At 39.3% G+C, this 21,960-nt stretch overlaps 1 protein-coding gene across 1 annotated transcript in view; it reads left to right on the top strand.

Annotated features, from left to right (window-relative positions):
• Nucleotides 1-21,960, top strand: part of LOC150081141 (ubiquitin carboxyl-terminal hydrolase 8-like) — a 581,739-nt gene that overhangs the window by 190,199 nt on the left and 369,580 nt on the right. Inside the window, exon 8 of the mRNA XM_090381373.1 lies at nt 4,795-4,942. Within this exon, the coding sequence (XP_090237499.1) occupies nt 4,795-4,942 (148 nt within the window). The remainder of the gene's footprint in view (nt 1-4,794; nt 4,943-21,960) is intronic.

Raw genomic sequence — 21,960 nt, forward strand, 5'->3', positions numbered from 1 at the left:
ACCTTCGTATCGTCTGCAAACTTGGACATTAAGCTTGATATACCATCATCAATATCATTTATAAATACAGAGAACAATAAAGGACCCAATACTGAACCCTGTGGGACTCCACTAATAAAATTGTGTCAGAAATTAAGGAAAAACTAATTCAAGAAGGCCTATTAATTGAAAATATACATGGTCAAGGCTATGGTAATGGAGCTAATATGACAGGAAAGTAAAAAGGCGTCCAAGCCATATTTCAAAAGGAGAATTCCCTTGCTCGGTATATTGCATGTTGATTATCTTAATTTGATAGGCATATAATATAATCTTAATTTGATAGGCATATATGCTGCGGCCAGCATTAATGCAGATGTTGTGACATTTTTCGGAACTATACTGTGATTGTATAATTTCATTAGCATTAGCATTAGTAGAGGCATTTGATGCAAGAAAGCAAGCTTATGCAGCATCAGCCAAAAAAAAAAAAAAAAAAGTAACATAAATAAATAAAAATAACCACTTCCACTTCACCCCTCTGTTCGTTCGAAATACCTGTCCAGCTGAGCCTTAAACTTATTTAGGCTATCAACTTCCACGACAAGGGATGGAAGTCTGTTCCACCCACCAACCACCCGCTGGCTAAAGCCAAATTTCCGCACATCTATCCTACATCTGTCTTTCCTCAATTTGAATTTATGCCCTCTCAGGTGATTTTTCTGAGCTAGAGGAAGAATCCCATCAGCATTGAGCATGCTGAAACCATTCAAGGCTTTGTACACCTCTATCAGATCACCCCGCTGGTGCCTAGTTTCCAGACACTGTAATTTGCAAAACTTAAGCCTTTCTTCGTAAGAGAACCCCTTTGTCCCATTCACCAATCTAGTTGCCCTTCTCTGTACTCGTTCCAGCAGCTCTACATCCTTCCTGAAATGAGGCCTCCAGGCCTGTATACAGTACTCTAGGTGTGGCCTGACCATTGCCTTATACAAGGGAATAATCACCTCCTTATCCCTGCTAGAAAAATTCCTATATATCATTGACAATACACCATGAGCTACTCTTGCAGCTCGTCTGCACTGCTCAGAGAACTTCATATCTGCCTGCACCACCACCCCCAGGTCCCTTTCATTCTCTACCACTGTCAGTGTAGTACCACAGAGTTGATACGTTGCTCTGGGGTTGCTGTTTCCCATATGTAGTACTTTACATTTGTCAATGTTAAACTTCATTTGCCACCTCGAAGCCCATCTGCTCAACCTTTCCAAATCCTGTTGCAGCAGCATAGTGTCAGTAGTGTCCTTGACAACCCTGCCAACCTTCGTATCGTCTGCAAACTTGGACATTAAGCCTGATATACCATCATCAATATCATTTATAAATACAGAAAACAATAAAGGCCCCAATACTGAACCCTGAGGGACTCCACTAATAACATTAGTCCACGATGAGCAGTGTCCATTGATTACCACTCTCTGTCTTCTCCTCCTCAACCACCCCTTTATCCATAGCAGCAACTTGCCTCCAATGCCACACTGCTCCAATTTGTGCAGCAGTCTTCCATGTGCAACAGTATCAAAAGCCTTTCTAAGATCCAAGTATATAATATCAAAGTTATTCCCTGCATCCAGTTCTTTTGTGACTGCATCATAGTATCCAATCAAATTGGTCAGGCAAGACTTCCCCTTAACAAAACCATGCTGTGTCCTAGCTATAACTGAAGTCTTGTCTAGATGATCCTGCAGTGCTTCTTTCACCAGTGCCTCCATTAATTTTCCGGGAACAGAAGTTAAACTCACAGGTCTATAATTACTTGTGTCAGCCTTTGATCCCCCTTTGTGAATTGGGGTCACATTTGCACATCTCCAGTCAATGGGTACCTCCCCTGAGTCCAAGGAAGCTCTCATAATTATGGCTAAGGGTTTGCTTACCTCCTTTGCTGCCTCCTTTAATATAACTGGATAGATTCCATCCACCCCAGGTGCCTTTCTTGTGTTTATCTTCAACAATTTCTCCTCCACTTTGCTCTCAGTTATTACAAGATTCTCTAGCTTACTGCTAGAGTTGAATACACCTCTGGCATTCCCCTCGCTGAATAACTCCTCATGTGTGAATGTCGATGCAAAATATTCATTTAGTTTGTTAGCTACCCGAGCAGGGTCATCAACAGTTGACCCATCGATCTCAAGTGGACCAATCTGATTCATCCCCTTCCTTCTAGAGTTTACATAAGTAAAGAACTCTTTGCTGTTTTTCTTCGCATCCCTTGCCAAGGATCTCTCGTAATCTGCCTTCGCCTGCCTAACCTCCTTTGTAACTTGGTTACAGATCAACTTGTATCTATCATAGGCGTCCGTGTCACGTGTTAATTTGTATGTATCCCATGCATTTTTCTTCTCTGCCATATGCCTCATTAGTTCATCTAAATTTCTTCTCTTCATCCACTAGTAGATGGGAAAAACTATCATCGGTCATAAAAATCAGCTTGAAGAGACATACTGATACAAGCAGGTGTTCAAAAGTAAATTCCATAAGTGCCGTATATCTGCACTTTGGACAAATTATTTTAATATTAGGTGAAATAAAAGATAAATCTAAATCATTGCACTGTTAAATGAGTAATTACAAGTTTATTGCATTTTTAAGACTGGAATTTGATACTGGAAAGGATAGTCAACATCACTGCAAAACAAGATAAGGATATTTATCGATCCTGTATTAATTAAAGGACTTATTGATTATTTTAAAGATCTAAGAAATAATGAAATTTATAACGTTTTTACTGAAATTGAGGAAATTTGCAAAAAAATTTCAATAGTACCAGTTGAAAATAGGAAGGTGAAATGAAAAAAAATGACAGGTGTGCATGCTGAAGATGAATCATCGAACTTCAATGGAATAAAAATTTCTTGTTTTTCAATAATTAATTCTACTGTAATGCAACTGCATTACAATAAATGAAAGATTTGAATCTCTAAAAAAGATAGCAGAAGACTAATTTTTTACTTACAAAGCAAATTCAATGACAAGTGAAGATTTAGAAACTAAATCTGTTTTATTGCCAGAGAAATACCCTGAAATTAATCAAGACCAATTTAAAATTGAAATCAAATGCTTTAAATGCCAAATAATTAAAATCTTAGAAAACAAAAATCCGCATACAATATATCACTTAGATTTTTTAACTGTATTGGCTAAATGGGAGTTGCAAGAAACATATCCAAATATTGAAAAAGTTCTTAAAATATTCCTTACAATGCCAACAATAGTAGCCACTGCTGAAACAAGTTTTAGCAAGTTAAAACTTGTTAAGAATTATTTGAGATACAAAGACAAACATCATATCTACGTTTCCTTTTAATTGAACATGAACTTGCTAGCAAAATAGACTTTGATGAAATTTTGCTAAACACTAAAGCAAGAAAAATTAAGCTTTGATATAATTTAATAATTTTATGTTCCTATATAATAACTTTATTTAGGAACATAATTTTTTTTTTTTTTTTTTGAAACTGTCCAGAATGTCAAAGTCACTCAGATATTCAACTATTGTGACCACGTAAACAGAAATAGGGGAAATTTACAGCAAAGTGTGGATGATTCAGTTCCACGAAACAACATATGACCATTTGTCAGGATAAAGGAAAACAACTCTCTCTCCAAAATTTCTAACAGGATGCTTACAGTAGAAGTTTGAAAAGAGCCTATTCTCCAATGTGAAGATGCCTTGATCTGCCCACTGGCTATGGATACTTAGAAATTAGTTGGCCAGCTCGACTTCTCGGTATGTGGGACAGGTAGTTGGATAGGTTTTATGGGCACCACTAAGTTGCAGATGGTAATCTCTTTAGCACTTAATTCGTACTTAGCAATAGCACTTTTCCTAAATTGCTTGAAGGCCAGAGGTGTGAACAATGCATACCTAGTTAAATCTCCCCTCTTTATATGGAAAAGTTTCTTTGTTCTAAGGGAACTATTTTAAATGTAATTACCAACTCAAATTCAAAAAAATTTGCTATAAAGAAATTCGTTAAACAGAGGTCTGACTGTATTTATTATTATTTATTATGATTTTACTAATTATTGAAAAACGGCACCTAGCCACAAATTTGCCAAGGGCTCCAAACACCTAGCTATGTTTCTGCACCCAGGTATATACCAATGTAAGCAGGGGTCGAGGTGTGGCGTCCACTTTACAACAAGGATTGCCATTCGTCCATGTTACTAGGTAATGCTAGGTGGTAGTTGACCCTCATCAACCAGTGTAATACCACCACTTTGCTTATTGGAGGCATGAAGTGGTGGAAACCAAATTTAGTTTCCAAAGCAAAACTCCGCAACCCCCAACTCTTCCATCGTGCAGTATGAATGATGTTTTTTGAGGTTATGATGGATATAACCCCAGAGGCTCGCATCTGGTGAGTATAGACTTGGAAACCCCAGGGTCCTGAGCTGGATATCATTATCATCCTCTTTCTTGGTGATTCTTCCCCTCTCAGGGTAACTAGCCTCAGGCTTCCTTGCATCGTATAGCTAATAATAATAATAATAATGGAAGATCCAATCTTCCTTACATTTCAAGGATCCAGCTCTAAAACGGTGTTTGTAGGCCAGCTGCTAGATAGTCAAGTGGACGGAATGATTAATTTATTGCCCTCATTAATGATGAAAACTGATTTTCTGAAAAATCAGTTTTTATATTAAATTAAATTATAGATTTTATAGATTTTGTATTTAAATATCCATTTTTGATGTTTAAACTGATAAGGGTGTCAGTGATACTTTATGATTTTTTTTTATTTGTTTGTTTAGTGGAATTCAAAGTACACATTAAAGAATAATCCGTTAATTCTTGAAGATGGATTTGAAGATTGGTCACTTCATTATCCTATGTATACTACTGGTCGTACCATATTCCAAACATCAGTTAAAGACTCTTCAGTCATTCCTTCACTGCTGTGTAAGTCTGCTTGAAGCAATACATTTTGTGATATTTGAGGTTAATAGAAAATTTTGTAAAAGCCATTTATATAATGTTTATGCTTCTACTGCCTTTCTGTATGAATATTGTTTCAGTAACAATTTTGCATTTTTCTGTGAGAATGAGCACGTGTATATGCTTTGTACAAAGCATGCACATGTGCTCGTTACAAGGTATACTTATCCAGGTTTTTCTTCTTGCAGATTTGAAAAAGGTATACTTAACCAGGGTTCTGATTTAAAAATGCTTGCAGATTTAAAAATATATATATATTAGTAATGGAATAATACAGATCCTATGGGATAAAAACTGTACCAGTTATCTGTGCTATAATAGGGAAAAAAAATTAAACTTAAACTATGAACTGCCAAAAAAAAAAAGTATATATATCTTATATTATAACACATAGCTAAAAATATTTTTAGCTAAACAACAAATACATAAACAACAAATGAAGTATATATAGATATATATACTTCATTTGTTGTTTATGTATGCTTGTATCATAACCTAATTCATCTCAACAGAACTTAATAAAGAAATAAATTCTCCAATCTAACTTTCTATACAGTTAAGAAGTTTTATTTCTTTGAAGTTTTAACATTCATAATTACAGTTGGATCCAATTTTCTAGTTGTATGGACTTAGCTGCTAGAGATACTGAGGCTTAGTTATTACTAATGAGGCTGCAGAAGTTGTTTAATCCTACAATACCAAACAATCCTAATCATCCACCTAATGAAGTATTTCTTCTCTCTGACAACCAATTTATTTTGATGAGTTGTCAGTGAGGTAGATATGATAGATTTGGTGATAGTCTCTTTTCTAGAAGTCTCTGTCCCATGGCCTTTCTCAGTCTAATGGTGTTCGGCATTACAACAGTTCCAGGCAGAATGATGTGTTTGATTTCTATTCTTTATTTCCTTGGTTTGACTGTTGGCTAAATGAGGCTGATTTGGTTAATGAAAATGAAGTTTCGACACGGAATGGTTTATATAGTTTAACCCAGGGTTTTAACTATCATGTGAAAAGCCCTCAAAAATATCCAAGTAAAATATACCTTTTTTTAAGTTCTGACAAGCTTTCAATTTCTGTTGTATATTGTTACAAATATACAATAGAAAATCCGTTATCTGAAGCCCAGTTATCCATTGGTATGGATTAATCATGGCTAGATATTATGTTTCTTTTTCTTAATTGTTTAAAAAAACAAATTCTACCCCTTGAGCCTTGCACAATCTCTCCAGTGCCATTTTGTTTTAACATGAAACATATACCTATGGCAATTCTAATAAAATATTAATTGTATTTATACATCTATGTAGCACACTGTTGTTTGTATATGTTAATCACACAATTAAAATTAAAATAGTTACCATACAGCTAATTTTATAATAAGATAAATAACTGAAAGTGTCTGCAATTCTGCCCAGACATGATAGGAGGGAGTATATGATGAGAGCCTTGTCAATCAATTTGGCACTGGAGAGATTGTGCAAGGCTCAAGGGGTAGAATTTTTTTCAGCCTGGTCTGTGCTTGTTGACAGGAGAGACTGCTTCTACAGCAGGGGTCGGCAACCTTTTTTGAGTTAAGAGCCATTTTTGATCTAATTAATAAAAAACAAACAGAATCCGAAGAGCCATACTTCAGCTCAAGCTGGGGGGGGGGGGAGTTTTTTAAGAAATGGAATAGAGTGGGAAGGTGTTTTGTTAAAAATATAGTAGGTGGGCTGTTAAAATTAAAGTATTTCTATGTAGAGGGCTCTGGAGCGAGTTCTAAGGCTTGTACTGAAGAGAAATTTGGACAATGGGTACAATAAAGAATGCGCTCGCCATTTATTGGAAAAAAATATAGTTACAAAATTTGTCATTGTATCGCGCATAATTATCTTAGTTACGATTATGCAAATAACGTAAGTTGTTGCCACAGCGCCACTACTCAGCTGTACTGTACTGTATAAAAGCAAAGCATTCTCTTCAAAATCATACAGTAGATGTTTGCTTGCACTACAGCAGCAATGTCAACAACATTGCAGGAAAAGGCACTATTACTGAAGCTGTACTATCACAGAACAGCAACAATGCAGCTGTGGCTACCAGAGAATTCTGGTGTCAGAAGCGCATAAGGCCTGTGCTGTCTGCAAAATGATTGCAAAATTTGAAGTGACAGGACATCTCGGTGTTCAACCAGGTAGAGGTCAAAAACGAGTGGACTTCTCTCACGTTGAAGATGTGGTTATGTCTGTGTGGATTTATCAAGTCAATTTCCATGTGGTAGCGCAAGTGTTTGTCGTGAAATGGACATGCCGTATTCCACTGTAAGGCTAGTAATGTGTCAGGTGTTGCAGTACTATCCTTATACGATGCACATGCTACAGCATGTGCATCTTATAAGGATAGTACTGCAACACATATGCACTTCAGTTTCTGGCACAAATGTTAGTTCAGACATGTTAGTTTAACTTCTGTTCCAGGGAAAATAATGAAGTCACTGGTTAAAGAAGCATTGCAGTATCATCTAGACAAGAACTGCAGTAATAATTCAGACACAGCATGGGTTTGTAAAGGGAAAGTCTGGTTGGACCAATTTGATTTGATACTATGATGTGGTCACAAAGGAATTGAATGCAAACAATAATTTTGATATCGTATACTTGGATTTCAGGAAAGCTTTTGACTGTTGCACATGGAAGACTACTGTACAAATTGGAGCAGTATGGCATTAAGGGAAATTTCTTCTCCCAATTAAAAGGATGTTTAATTGGGAGAAGAAAGACAGTGGTAATCAGTGGACACTGCTCTTCATGGATTAATGTTATTAGTGGAATCCCCCAGGGTTCGGTGTTGGGCCTATCGTTGTTTTGTATATTCATCAATGATATTGATAAAGGTGTATCAGGCTTAATGTCTAATTTTGCAGATGATACAAAAGTTGGCAGGATTGTTTATGACAGTATGCTACCACAACAGGATCTATAAAAGTTGGGCAGATGGGCTGAGAAGTTGCAACTGAAGATTAACATCGACAGATGCAAAGTACTGCTTATGGGTAGCATAAGCAGTACTTTGCATTTGTCGGAGAAATGTACCAAATGTGTGGTGTTACACTCAGGGTAGTGAAGAATGAAAGAGACCTGGGGTAATTGTGCAGTCAAATATGAAGTTTTCTGAACAGTGCAGACAGGCTGCCTTAGCCGATCATGGGGTCTTGTCAATGATATACAACGATTTTTCTAGTAGTGATAAATTGGTGATTATCCCTTTGTATAAGGCACTGGTTAGACCATACCTTGAGTACCTGGACGCCTCATTTTAGGAAGGATGTAGAGTTCCTAGAAGTACAGAGAAGGGAAACACAACTGGTGCTCTTATGAAGAAAGGCTTAAGTTCCGAAAATTTTAGCATCTGGAGAATAGGCACCTGTGAGGTGATCTGATTGTGGTGTATTCTTGAATGGATTGAGCGGGCTCAGTGCTGATGGGATTCTTCCTCTAGATTACAAGCAAGTAGGCATAAACTGAAATTGAGGAATGACAGTATTCGAAAAGAAGTTGTCGGGGGCTTAGAGGGGAACAGGCATTCTGTATGTTATCAGACGCAGTCTAAAACGCTGATGAATCCAATATCTTTCTATTTAGCATTAGCATTAGTAGAGGCATTTGATGCAAGAAAGCAAGCTTATGCAGCATCAGCCAAAAAAAAAAAACCACTTCCACTTCACCCCTCTGTTCGTTCAAAATACCGGTCCAGCTGAGCCTTAAACTTATTTAGGCTATCAACTTCCACGACAAGGGATGGAAGTCTGTTCCACCAACCAACCAACCACCCGCTGGCTAAAGGCGAATTTCTGCACGTCTATCCTACATCTGTCTTTCCTCAATTTGAATTTATGCCCTCTCAGGTGATTATTCTGAGCGAGAGGAAGAATCCCATCAGCATTGAGCATGCTCAAACCATTCAAGGCTTTATACACCTCTATTAGATCACCTCGCTGGTGCCTAGTCTCCAGACACTGTAATTTTCAAAACTTAAGCCTTTCTTCGAAAGAGCACCCCTTTGTTCCATTCACTAATCTTGTTGCCCTTCTCTGTACTCGTTCCAGCAGCTCTATCTCCTTCTTGAAATGAGGCCTCCAGACCTGTATACAGTACTTTAGGTGTGGCCTGACCATTGCCTTATACAAGGGAATAATCACCTCCTTATCCCTGCTGGAAAAATTCCTGTATATCATTGACAATACTCCATGAGCTACTCTTGCAGCCCGTCTGCACTGCTCAGAGAACTTCATATCTGCCTGCACAACCACCCCCAAGTCCCTTTCATTCTCTACCACTGTCAGTGTAGTACCACAGAGTTGATACGTTGCTCTGGGGTTGCTGTTTTCCATGTGTAGTACTTTACATTTGCCAATGTTAAACTTCATTTGCCACCTCTCAGCCCATCTGCTCAACCTTTTCAGATCCTGTTGCAGCAGCATAGTGTCAGTAGTGTCCTTGACAACCCTGCCTACCTTTGTATCGTCTGCAAACTTGAACATTAAGCTTGATATACCATCATCAATATCATTTATGTATACAGAAAACAATAATGGACCCAACAGTGAGCCCTGAGGGACTCCACTAATAACATTAGTCCACGACGAACAGTGTCCATTGATTACCACTCTCTGTCTTCTCCCCCTCAGCCACCCCTTTATTCACAGCAGCAGTTTGCCTCCAATGTCACACTGCTCCAATTTGTGCAGCAGTCTTCCATGTGCAACAGTATCAAAAGCCTTTCTAAGATCCAAGTATATAATATCAAAGTTATTCCCTGCATCCAGTTCCTTTGTGACTGCATCATAGTATCCAATCAAATTGGTCAGGCAAGACTTCCCCTTAACAAAACCATGCTGCGTCCGAGCTATAACTGAAGTCTTGTCTAAATGATCCTGCAGGGCTTCTTTAACTAGTGCCTCCATTAATTTTCCTGGAACAGAAGTTAAACTCACAGGTCTATAATTACTTGTGTCAGCCTTTGATCCTCCCTTGTGAATTGGGGTCACATTTGCACATCTCCAGTCTGCGGGTACCTCCCCTGAGTCCAAGGAAGCTCTCATAATTATGGCTAAGGGTTTGCTTACTTCCTCTGCTGCCTCCTTTAATATAACTGGATAGATCCCATCCACCCCGGGTGCCTTTCTTGTGTTTATCTTCAACAATTTCTCCTCCACTTTACTCTCAGTTATTACAAGATTCTCTAGCTTACTGCTAGAGTTGAATACACCTCTGGCTTTCCCCTCGCTAAATAACTCCTCATGTGTGAATGTCGATGCAAAATATTCATTTAGTTTGTTAGCTACCTGAGCAGGATCATCAACAGTTGACCTATCGATATCAAGTGGGCCAATCTGATTCATGCCCTTCCTTCTAGAGTTTAAATAAGTAAAGAACTCTTTGCTGTTTTTCTTTGCATCCCTTGCCAAAGATTTCTCGTAATCTGCCTTCGCCTGCCTAACCTCCTTTGTAACTTGGTTACAGATCAACTTGTACCTATCATAGGCTTCTGTGTCATGTGTTAATTTGTATGTATCCCATGCATGTTTCTTCTCTGCCATATGCCTCATCAGTTCATCTGACATCCATTTAGGCCTAAACCTTGAAAAATATTTCTTAGTTGGTATGTAAAGCCTAGTAGCTTCCAAGATAAGTTCTTTGAATGCTTCCCATTTTCAATTTGCTGTTGGTAACATCATCAGTTGGTCCCACTGTATAGAATTTAAATACTGTCTCAGTCCATCGTAGTCGCCTTTACAAAAGCAATAACCCTTCCCTTTACCCCTAATGCTAGTTACCTCTTTGAGTAAATCCCACTTCAGCACACTGTGATCACTGCCACCTAGTGGTTCATTTATCTGCAGATTCTTAATGCATGAAGAATCACTGCTGATAATCAAATCAAGAGTATTACTCCCTCTAGTTGCCTCCTGAACATGCTGATGTAGAAAACAATCATCCAATAAATCCACAAAAGCCTTGCTAGTGTGTGAGTGACCAGCCCCCAAATTCCAGTCAATATCTGGTAAATTAAAATCTCCCATTGTAAGACTCTCTGATTTACTGGCCCACTCTATTTCCCTGTACAGTTTCTTATTGTACTCATCAGAGTCATTAGGCCTATAGCACACTCCTACTCTCAATTTTGATCTCCCAATGCTTATGTCACACCAAACTGACACGACACTGCACTGTCCAGCGATGTCCACTGGCTTCACTTCCTTGGATTTTATGTATTTCTTAACTAATAGCATAACCCCTCCTCCCTTCCTATCCAGTCTATCCTTTCTGTAGACGTTGTACTCCCCAAATTCCAGTTCTGCATTCCTTATATCTGTGTGACACCACGTCTCTGATATTCCAACAATATCTGCCTTTGATGTTTTGAGCAATACCTCAAATTCATCAAATTTATTTACTAAACTCCTAGCATTGGTGTACACGCAAGTATACATGCACCTATTTCTATTCTTAGCTACTCTAACACAACCCATGTGTTTACTTGTACAGCAATGACTCCCAGCATTTCAGGTCTCTGAAATATCCTGCATCTTGTTTTTCAGGCTTCTGCACATTGAAATAGAAGCAGTGCAAGAATCTCTTTCACCTCTGCCAGTGGCTACTGTTAATCTATTCGTCTTTGTCTCCCCCTCCCCCCCAAGCTAGCAGTTTTCCGACCCACTTAACACTGCCTTGATAACATCAGCAAATATTCTTGCACCCTTTCTATTTAAGTGTATCCCATCCCTGTAGAAGCAATCTCTCCTGTTAACAAGTACAGTCCAGGCTGAAAAAAATTCTACCCCTTGAGCCTTGCACAATCTTTCCAGGGCCGAATTGATCGACAAGGCTCTCATCATATACTCCCTCCTATCGTGTCTGGGCAGAATTGCAGACACTTTCAAATTCAACCCTCTTTTTCACGGCTTTTTTTCACGGCTTTTTTTCAACAGTGACTTGTACTTGTTAAGCAATTCTGCCGGTCTCCTACTCTTGATATCATTAGTGCCAGCGTGTACAACTATATCACCTTTTGTGCCCTTAAAAGATGATATCTGCTCTACAACGTCATCAACCTTTGCCCCTGGCAGACATACCCTGGTCCTGTTCCACCTATCCTTTTTACAAAGCATGTTCCCCGTTTCCCTGACAATAGAGTCACCAACAACTACTAGTTCCTTTGGGACCAGCGTATTCTGCCTAGAGGGTTGCCACTGTGTTGCGCAATGACCAAGTGCAAGCTCTGGATTTGATGTGGGCAGCTTAGGAGACTTAGGATTTCAGAAGACTTAGGAGAAGTCCGGTTGGCCTGCCTCCCTAAAATCTACTCATGCACACCTTCTTGATGGTAAGCCCTGTTATGTCACTTAGGTGGCAACGGACATGTAGAGTGGTTCTCTTCAAGACGCCTGGTCAGCGTGAAGAGGAAAAGACCAAACCCTCCAGCTCATGACATCATGACAAAACAAATGGACCTCAGTCTCCAGCAGCTTTCACTCCCCCTCTTACAGCAGTGAGAGGATCAGAGTGGAAGCAGAGGGTGCAAAGAATCTCTGGGTGTGACCAGACTGCCATGCACAGAAACTGAACTTGGCCTGTTACAACGTAAAATTGCTCATCGGTGAACACAGGTTATTAGACCTGGAAAAGGAATTAGAAAATGTGAATTGGAATATCATCGGTTTGGCTGAAACAAGAAGAAAGGAATCACTTATAAGTTTATCAAGTGGATATCTGCTATACACCAATGGAAACAGTGAAAGTAGCAAAGGTGGAGTTGGCTTTATGGTCCATAAAGATGTAAAAAACAACATTTGGGAATTCTAAAGTACCTGACCAAGGGTGTCAAGCCTACTATTCAGGATTTCTGAGAGGTACAAGCTAAAGGTTATAATGATTTATGCACCAACATCGAGCCATTATGATGAAGAGGTTGAAGAAATGTACACCTAAATTGAGAGTCTTCTAGATGAGCAGAAACCCCACTACACTATCATTATGGGTGACTTCGATGCTGAGGTTGTAAAGAGACAAAACAGCACAGAAAGGGGGAACTATAGGAAATTTTGGAATTGGTGAAAGAGGTGACAGACGTGGAATTTGCATATCTAGGAATGTCAGTAATGAACACTTTTTCAAGAAAAGGGTGAATAGAAAGTGGACATGGATTAACAACTAATTAAATGGATTAACAACTAATGAAATTGACTTCATGCTCTGTAACAACATGAATGATGTTACAGTCCTGAACAAGGTAAACATTGGAAGTGATCACAGAATGGTAATATGCACACTTGATATAGATGTAAGAAAAGAAAGAAAAAACTGAAGAACTTAAAACAAGTTTGAGCTTCTGCAGACTACTCTGGACCAAGATATCAACGAGGAATATTACAACTTTCTGAAAGTGATAAAGCCCAAGAAACCTATAGGTAAAAAGAAATCCAAAGAAGAAAAATTTTGTCTAGAAACACTGACAAGGAGAAAATTGAGAATACTGAGTTATGCAAAGCCATTAGAAAGAGACTCAGATAAGGCATAAAAAGATTTAACACAAGAAAAAGTAGAACAAGCATTAAAGGAAAACAAAGGACTTAAATCAGCAGCCACGAGCAGTAATACAGAAAGACAAATGATACTGAAACTGATGGTGTACTTGTACACCATCAGTTTCAGTATCATTTGTCTTTCTGTATTACTGTGATGGTGTACTTGTAAATAGCAGAGAAGGCATAATTCAAATAGCAGCACACTACTATAGAAAATTATACAAGGAGCGAGGGTGTGATGCCAGCAGTGGGGAAGTTTAAGTTTAACTGCAGCCATTATCAACCAACTGCAGGACAGAAGCCTCCTCAACAATTTATGCTGAGGGAAATGGACCATAATCTGCCACACTGATCCAGTGTGGGTTGGCAGATCGACCATATTTAGCAGTCATGGGCTTGAATCCCGGTCTACTCAAAGAGCGTGTGCTACTGCACTCCCACTCCTGACCATCGGCTACAGAGGCTGGCTTGATAGCAAATTAGTAACACATATGACATACCCGATATCCTTTCCAATGAGGTAGAACGTGCGTTGAAGAAAATTAAGAATCAGAAAGCCCCAGGGGAAGATGAAGTTACTGCAGAGTTGTTAAAATTGGGAGAAGAGACATGACACAAAAACTGGCTCTTCACAAAATGCATTAGAAAAGGTGTGACGCCTACGGAGTGGAATAATGCAATCATAGTTTTGCTGCATAAGAAAAGAGATAAATCCGAAATTTGAAATTATAAAATGTAAAGTGTGTTAGTTGTCTGATGGCACTGGGGGTTTCCCCCATCTCCACATTGTATTCTTTGTAAGTGACACAGAACTCTGTGGAGGCCAGAGATTTAAAAAGTGTGTGAGGAGTGGTGTTTGTTGTGTAATATTATGTCCCCTATTGAGACCCACCATTGCTCACACTTTGCCATGAGGAGGCAGGTCAGAAACCCAATAATTATTTAAGTACTCTGGCAGGTCTCGCCACCTATTTTCTGAGGATTTCAGTGGCAATGCTAAAAAAATAGGGGTGAACACTAGAATTTGGAAAGGCCAAAAGAGGTTTACGAGAAAGTGGTTGAATTTTTTGACACTGATTAGAATTTGGCGGTATTGTTAGGAGTGTACTCGGTCGGTTTAGTTAGAGTGGGGGAAGACTGGGGAGAAACAGGTAGAAGGATGGGGATGATAGAGTAGGCATCCCCAAAGAGGTCAGTGAGGATGAGGCCTCCCCACCAGCCAAAGTATGGGGGGAGCAGGGAGGGGAGAGACAGAGACCCGTCTCCTCCTTCCCCTACCTGGCGATGGGGTTTTAAAGGGAACCAGGTTAAAGTACCCAGTTCAGTTCGGCAAATGGCATGTTTAGTATTTTTAGTATTTAGTATTAGTAACGGCCGCATGGTGCAAGAAAGCCTATGGCTTATGCTGCACCAGCCAAAAAAAAAAAAAAAAAATCCAAACAAAACAATGATAAAAACAAAAAATAAATAAAATAAAATAAATAACTAAATAATAATAATTAATAAAAAAAAAAAAAAAGGAAATTAAACCTATCATCCCATGCGCTTCCCTTACACGAAAGACTATCCAGATGACCTTTGAATTTCCCCAAACTGTCGGCCTCTACCACCTATGAAGGCAACTTATTCCAGTAATTTATAACTCGCTGGCTAAAATAAAACTTCCTGCAGTCTAATCTAAACATTTCCCCCCATAACTTGAATTTATGTCCCCTAGTTCTAGCATCATTTATAATCTTGAAAATTTTGTCCTCATTCATTTTACTGATGCCTCTCAGAGCCTCAATCAAATCTCCTCTAAGATCTAGTTTCCAAACTCTGCAACCCACATATTCGAAGACTTTCTTCATAAGGACGCCCTTTTGCCGATCTCACCAGGCCAGTTACCCTTCTTTGCACCCTTTCAAGAAGCTCGATGTCTTTCTTTAGGTGCGGTCTCCATACTTGAACACAGTATTTCAAGTGTGGTCTAACATAAGCCTTATATAATGGGATTATCACGTCCCTATCTCTACTTGCAAAAGTTCGATAGATCATCGATAGGACACCATGGGCCTTCCTTGCAACCTGTTTACAATGCTCAGAGAATTTCATGTCTGACCGTATCGTAACACCCAAGTCCCTTTCCTCAAGTACTGGGTTTAGTTGAACTCCACCAAGTGAATAAGTTTTTTTGGGATTTCTGTTTCCCAGGTGTAATACCTTACACTTTGTTGGATTAAAGCACAACTGCCATTTTTCTGACCATTCCTGAAGTCTATCTAGGTCTCTCTGAAGAAGCTCAGCTTGACAGTGATCATTAACTACTCTACCAATTTTAACATCATCTGCAAATTTAGACATCACGCCCTCTATCCCTTCATCAATGTCGTTTATGAAAATTAAAAACAACAGTGGTCCTAATACTGATCCTTGGGGAACCCCACTTCTTACATCAACCCAATCTGAGGAATAGCCATTTATCACAACCCTCTGCCTCCTGCCCTGAAGCCATCCTTCTATCCATCTAAGGATTTTCCCAGTGATTCCAACCTGTTCCAGCTTATAAAGCAACCGCTCATGTGGGACTGAGTCAAAAGCTTTGCCGAAATCTAAATAAACAATGTCGAAATTATTCCCTAAATCCAGCTCGTGAGTGACCCTATCGAAATAGCGAACCAGATTTGTTAAACATGATTTTCCCTTTACAAAACCATGCTGAGTATCCTTGAGAATTTCAATTCGATCCAAATGATCCTGAATTCCACCCTTGATTATTGCCTCCATGATTTTCCCTACTACTGAAGTCAGACTGACAGGTCGATAATTTCCAACTTCACTTTTAGAGCCACCCTTATGTATGGGAGATACATTTGCACTTTTCCAATCCAAGGAAATCTCCCCAGAGTCTAGTGATGCTCGAATAATTAGCCTCAGTGGTTCATTGCACTCACTTGCCGCCTCTCTTAAGATTATAGGGTATATTCCATCAACTCCAGGAGCCTTACTGGTCTGTAGGCTCGAAAGTTTTTTCATTAAATAATCTTGCGAAATTTCAATATCATTAATTACATATTTTTTAACTTTGCTCCCACAATTTCCCATTGCCACAAAAGGCTTTTCATTTGTAAATATCGATGCAAAATAACTGTTGAGTTCATCTGCAACGGCAGCTGGTGTATTTATTACTATCCCCTTTTCCTTACGTAAAGGTCCGATCTGGTTTGTCCTGCTCTTGGCATTTATATATGTGAAGAATTCTTTATCCCCCCTCTTTGCTCTGTTTGCTAGTGATTTCTCATAAACTGCCTTTGCCTTTGCCTGTCGAACCTTTTCTGTGGCTCTATTACACATCACCTTGTAGCTGTTATAGGCTTCTATTGCTCTTTTTTATTGCTCTGTAACCTTTCCATGCTACCTTTTTCTGCTCAAGTAATGTGGCAACTTCACTATTCATCCAACTTGGAACCCTCCTCGTGGAGTATTTTTTTTAATGGTATATACACATTCAAGGCATCTGTGATTAATGTTTTAAAAGCGTACCACAATTCAGTTGTATTCGTTCTCTGCGCGATATCTACCCAGTTATTAGAGGCCATGTATAGTACCTTAAGGCATCGTAATTTCCTTTTCTGAAATTAAAACCCATTCCTTTGCCTTTTACTTCTGCTACCTCTCTCGTCATCATCCACCGTAGAACTCAGTGATCACTTCCTGCTACTGGTTCCTCTACTGTCAGCCCTGTTATGTCATCTGATGTTGGCTGCAAAGCTGCAGTATGCCTTCATCAGTGATGGTTGTCAGGTCCATGCCTTGTCGAATCCAGTAGGGAGGTCAAACTGCCCATCCCGCTCTGGCTGTGGGATATGTTAGCTGGCAGTGTGGAACCCACCAGGTGGGGGGGGGGAGACGAGACAAGTTTACTTCATTCATAATCCGCATTCTCATTCTACTTGCATTCTATTTTTATACTTTTTTTTTATAGTTTATAATATATATATTTTTTTTCCTGTTAGGTTACACACACATATATATATATATATATATATATATATATATATATATATATATATTTTTTTTTTTTTTTTTTTTTCGCTCACTCACTCATTCATCTCTTTCTCACACACCGGGGTGGGGGGGGGGATGAAAGGGTGTGTAATGTAATTTAAATACTGATGCTTAATAATTAATAAGCTAAATAAGAAAAAAAAAAAAAAGATTAAAACTAGGGTTAGTTTTTTTTTTTTTTTTTTTATGAAAACCCCAAACACGAAAGGTATCAAAACCTATAGTACTTAGTACCGTGCATGGGTTGAAGGAGAAGTATGGAGGGAGGGGGATGCCGGAAACTTTGCTCTAGAGACTAAACATGGGTTTCACCACTTCAAGCCTCCAATAAGCAAAGTGGTGGTATTTCACCGGTTGATGGAAGTCATCTACCACCTGTGAACTTAACTTTAACATTTATGGTTTGTGTTCTTTTTCTCACACATTTACACTCTCATTCATTCTTCTGGCTTTCATTTCATTTGATCAACTCTTGCTTTCTGCACTGCACTCTCTGGGCACCTCAACTTACTATTATCCTTCCGTTATGGTGCAGGCCTAGCCACAAGTTTTTTGAGGGCAAGGGAGAATGCAGTCATAGTGTTGTTAGTAAACGTTTGTTAGTATATATAAAGTAGTGTAAGGTATTATTAACTTTGTATTCTTTCAGCCAATTACAATTGGTCTTCCACTTATTCCCATTCACCATAATGCTCATTCACTCTCTTTCCCTCATGCTGGGTCTGCCTTTCTTTCACCAAAACTGACATTTATTTCCTTTTACTATAATTCTTAATTCACTCAGTGACCAGCCTATTCATTCTGTCTTTCATTCTACTTGCTACCAGCCTACTGATATTTTTCAGCTAATCTGCTTCCCTGGCTGCCTGTACATCTCCCTCCCCCACATGGTTACTTATTTGGTGTGGGTCCCCAGGTTCCTACACATGGCAGGGTAATCCTAGGGGGCGTCAATCTGTCAGGATATTGAATAGCTGGATTTATATATTCACCGTTTAGAATATAGTGAAATGATGTAAAACTGTCCTACGGCACTGGTGATATGGGCATACACTGCCACTGGAGAGCAGAGGTGACCCACCTTTGTGACTATAAGATCAGTATTTTTAACAACTATTGCTGTAGAAGGGACACCTGAGGTGTATTCTATTATTTTTTACCCCCTTGGGTATCCTTGAACCGGCGCCTCCATAGCCAGGTGGGAAGGAGCAGCAGTGCGTAGCACAGGCTTCTTGATTAGACCGGGGTTCGAGCCCCTCACCACCAAATACGGAGGATGCGGAAAGGTCAGGGAATGACCACCGCATATCCCGGAGCAATATGGCCTTAGTTGCTAATGCTCCTAAAAAAAACCAAATAACGTATCCTTGAACCCTACCCATATGTGTGTAGGGCTCTTGGAGTACTAAGATATTAGCATTAGCAAAGGCACATGAGGGGTAAAGGAAAGGGTTTTTGCTTCCGTAAAGGTGAGTACAGTGGTCTCCGACAGTTTTTAAATTCTGTACAGTGGGATCAACTGACGATGTTACCAACAGTAAATTCTAAGTGGGAAGCATTCAAGGAATTAATCGTGGATGCTACTAAAAGTTTCATACCTATTAAGAAATATTGTTCAAGGTTTAGGCCTAAATGGTTGTCAAATGAACTAATGAGACTCGTAACAGAGAAGAAAAATGCATGGGATGCATATAAATTATCAAGTGGCTCAGAAGCCTATGGCAGATATAAGCTAGTCTGTAATCAGGTCACAAAGGAGGTTAGGCAGGTGAAGGCAGATTACGAGAAATCCTTGGCAAAAGATGCTAAGAAAAACAGCAAGGATTTCTTTACTTATATAAACTCTAAAAGGAAGGGGATGAATCTGATTGGTCCACTTGACATCGATGGTTCGACTGTTGATGATCCTGCTCAGATAGCAAACAAACTGAATGAGTATTTTGCATCTACATTCACACGTGAGGAATTATTAAGGTTTGAAAATGGCAGAAGGTTATCAAATTGTAGCAGGATACTTAATGATTTTGTAATAACTGAGAGCAAAGTGGAAGAGAAACTGTTGAAGTTAAACGTAAGAAAAGCATCTGGGGTGGATGGGATCTATCCAGTTATATTAAAGGAGGCGGCAAAGCAACTAAGCAAACCCTTAGCCATAATTATGAGAGCATCCTTGGACTCAGGGGAGGTTCCCACTGACTGGAGATGTGCAAATGTTTAAATCATCACACATTCTTGTTAAAATTTGAAAAAAAAAAAAAAAAAAAAAACTAGATAGATCTTATTTCAGGCTGTAATGTGTGTTAAAATATGTCCTCAACACCCATGTTATATTGAAGTTCTACTGCATGTATTAATGCATGTTCTTCTCCTTCAAGAGGAGTGTTTCCATTTACAATGGGTTTCCTCGGCCTACAAGTTATTTTTTGGTAGGAATTTTTTTCCCACCATAAAGTGCGGTTCAAGGTGTCTTGGTCGGTTATGCCTTGGGCTGTTATGCACTCCCATACTACATTGATCCAGGTTCTCCTAGGTCTTCCTCTTCTCCTTCCTGGAGGTATCCATTCCAGGATAGCCTTTGGATATCTGGTTTCTTGCATCTGTTTTACATGTCCATACCATGTTAAATGCTTTTCTCTGATAGTGTGAATAATATTCTTTTTCACTTCCATTTTCTCTCTCTTATGTCTTCATTCCTTTTCTGTCTCCTCTAGAAGTTCTTGCTGAGTGTCTCCAAAAATCCATTTCTGTGGAGAGCAATTTGTTTTTCACTCGCCTATTCAATGTCCAATTAATGCATATTGAAATACTTAATATTCATGATAAAAATGTACTGATATTTAAGAGGGAAAAATTTGAATCCCCCCATACTGAGATTCTGGTTTATTTTAATATTTTAATTATATACTTTTATTATATAGTATATAATTTTGTCCTTGAGGTTGGCGCCTCCGTAGACAGGTGGGCAGGAGCACCAGGGCATAGCACACGCTTCTTGATAAGACCGGGTTCGAGCCCATGCCCACCAAATACGGAGGATGTTGAAAGGTCAGGGAATGACCATAGCATATCCCCGGAGCAATATGGCCTTAGTTGCTAATGCTTCTAAAAACCAAATAACAACAACAACCTTGAGGTTATTACAGACATTATCTCAGATATGCCAGACAAGCTGTGCTTGCTACCTGGGAGTCTAAACGCTGATGAAATTGATATTCAGGTGACACTCAAGTCAAGTGGATCCAATTTCGGTAAGTCCGGATGGTCTGTGACAGCCAAATCCTCTGCTTGCACCTTCACAATGGTGGGACTGTTAGTAATTCTGGATATAACCCCATGCACAAGCACACTGTGGATGACCACCCAGGTGTGAACCAACATAAGCAGGGGTCAAGGTGTGGCGCCCACACCACATGGAGCAGTGCCGCCCCTCTATGTTACCAGGCAATACTAGGTGGTAGATGACTCAACTGGTGCATTACCACCTCTTTGCTTATTGGAGGCTTGAAGTGGTGGAACCCACGTTTACTCTCCAGAGCTAAGTTCTGGTCAGCCCTTCCCCATCTCTTCCATCATGCAGTATGACTGATGACTTTTGAGGTTATGGTGGGCATCATGGCGAGATCCAATCTTCCTTACATTTTGAAGGTACAGCACTAAATTGGTGTTCGCAGGCCGGCCGCTAGTTAGTACACCAGACTGAACCTATTGGTAACTCTTTAGGAGGCTTCCGGATCAGCTAGTGTATAATCTTGCTACCTCTACTCTGCATGATAGTGACTGGAGGAATCCGAGTAGTGTGTATGCGGGGGGCATTGTCAAGGCCACGTTATGTCAAGGATCTGGGTATATTCTTACCATGTGTAAGCCATATCCAAAAATTTCATTACTTCATACAGCTTGTCTCCCCCACTTTTTCTTACTATTGAATACACCATGAATTGTCAAACTAATAGAGTAAGCTTATCTGCGAAAAGATCTAAACCTCCCAAACACTTCCTAGTTCATTTCACAAATATACATGGTCTCAATTCTAATCTCAGTGACATCCATTTCTACTTGCAGTCTGCCAAATCCACTGTACCTTTTCTGACAGAATCTTAGCTATTGTTTGATTCAATTACTGCTCATCTCAGTTGCTCAAATTATTTGCTGTACGATTCCTTTTGCCTCAAAGGTGGTACTTGGTGCATATGTTTGTTCTGATATACCCTATCAGAGACTTGGTAATTTGGAATCTCCTCTTTTCAATCTTCTCTGGCTTAAAATCTCTCTACCTCATTGTGTCAAATTCATCTGTTGTCTCTAGCATTCTCCCAACTCCGCTAATCAATTGGAGCTCTTCAACTCCCTGTCTTTGCAACTTGAC

This window comes from Mastigoproctus giganteus, chromosome 9 (assembly GCF_048544385.1).
Source record: "Mastigoproctus giganteus isolate SK-2022 chromosome 9, ASM4854438v1, whole genome shotgun sequence".
NCBI lineage: Eukaryota > Metazoa > Arthropoda > Arachnida > Uropygi > Thelyphonidae > Mastigoproctus > Mastigoproctus giganteus.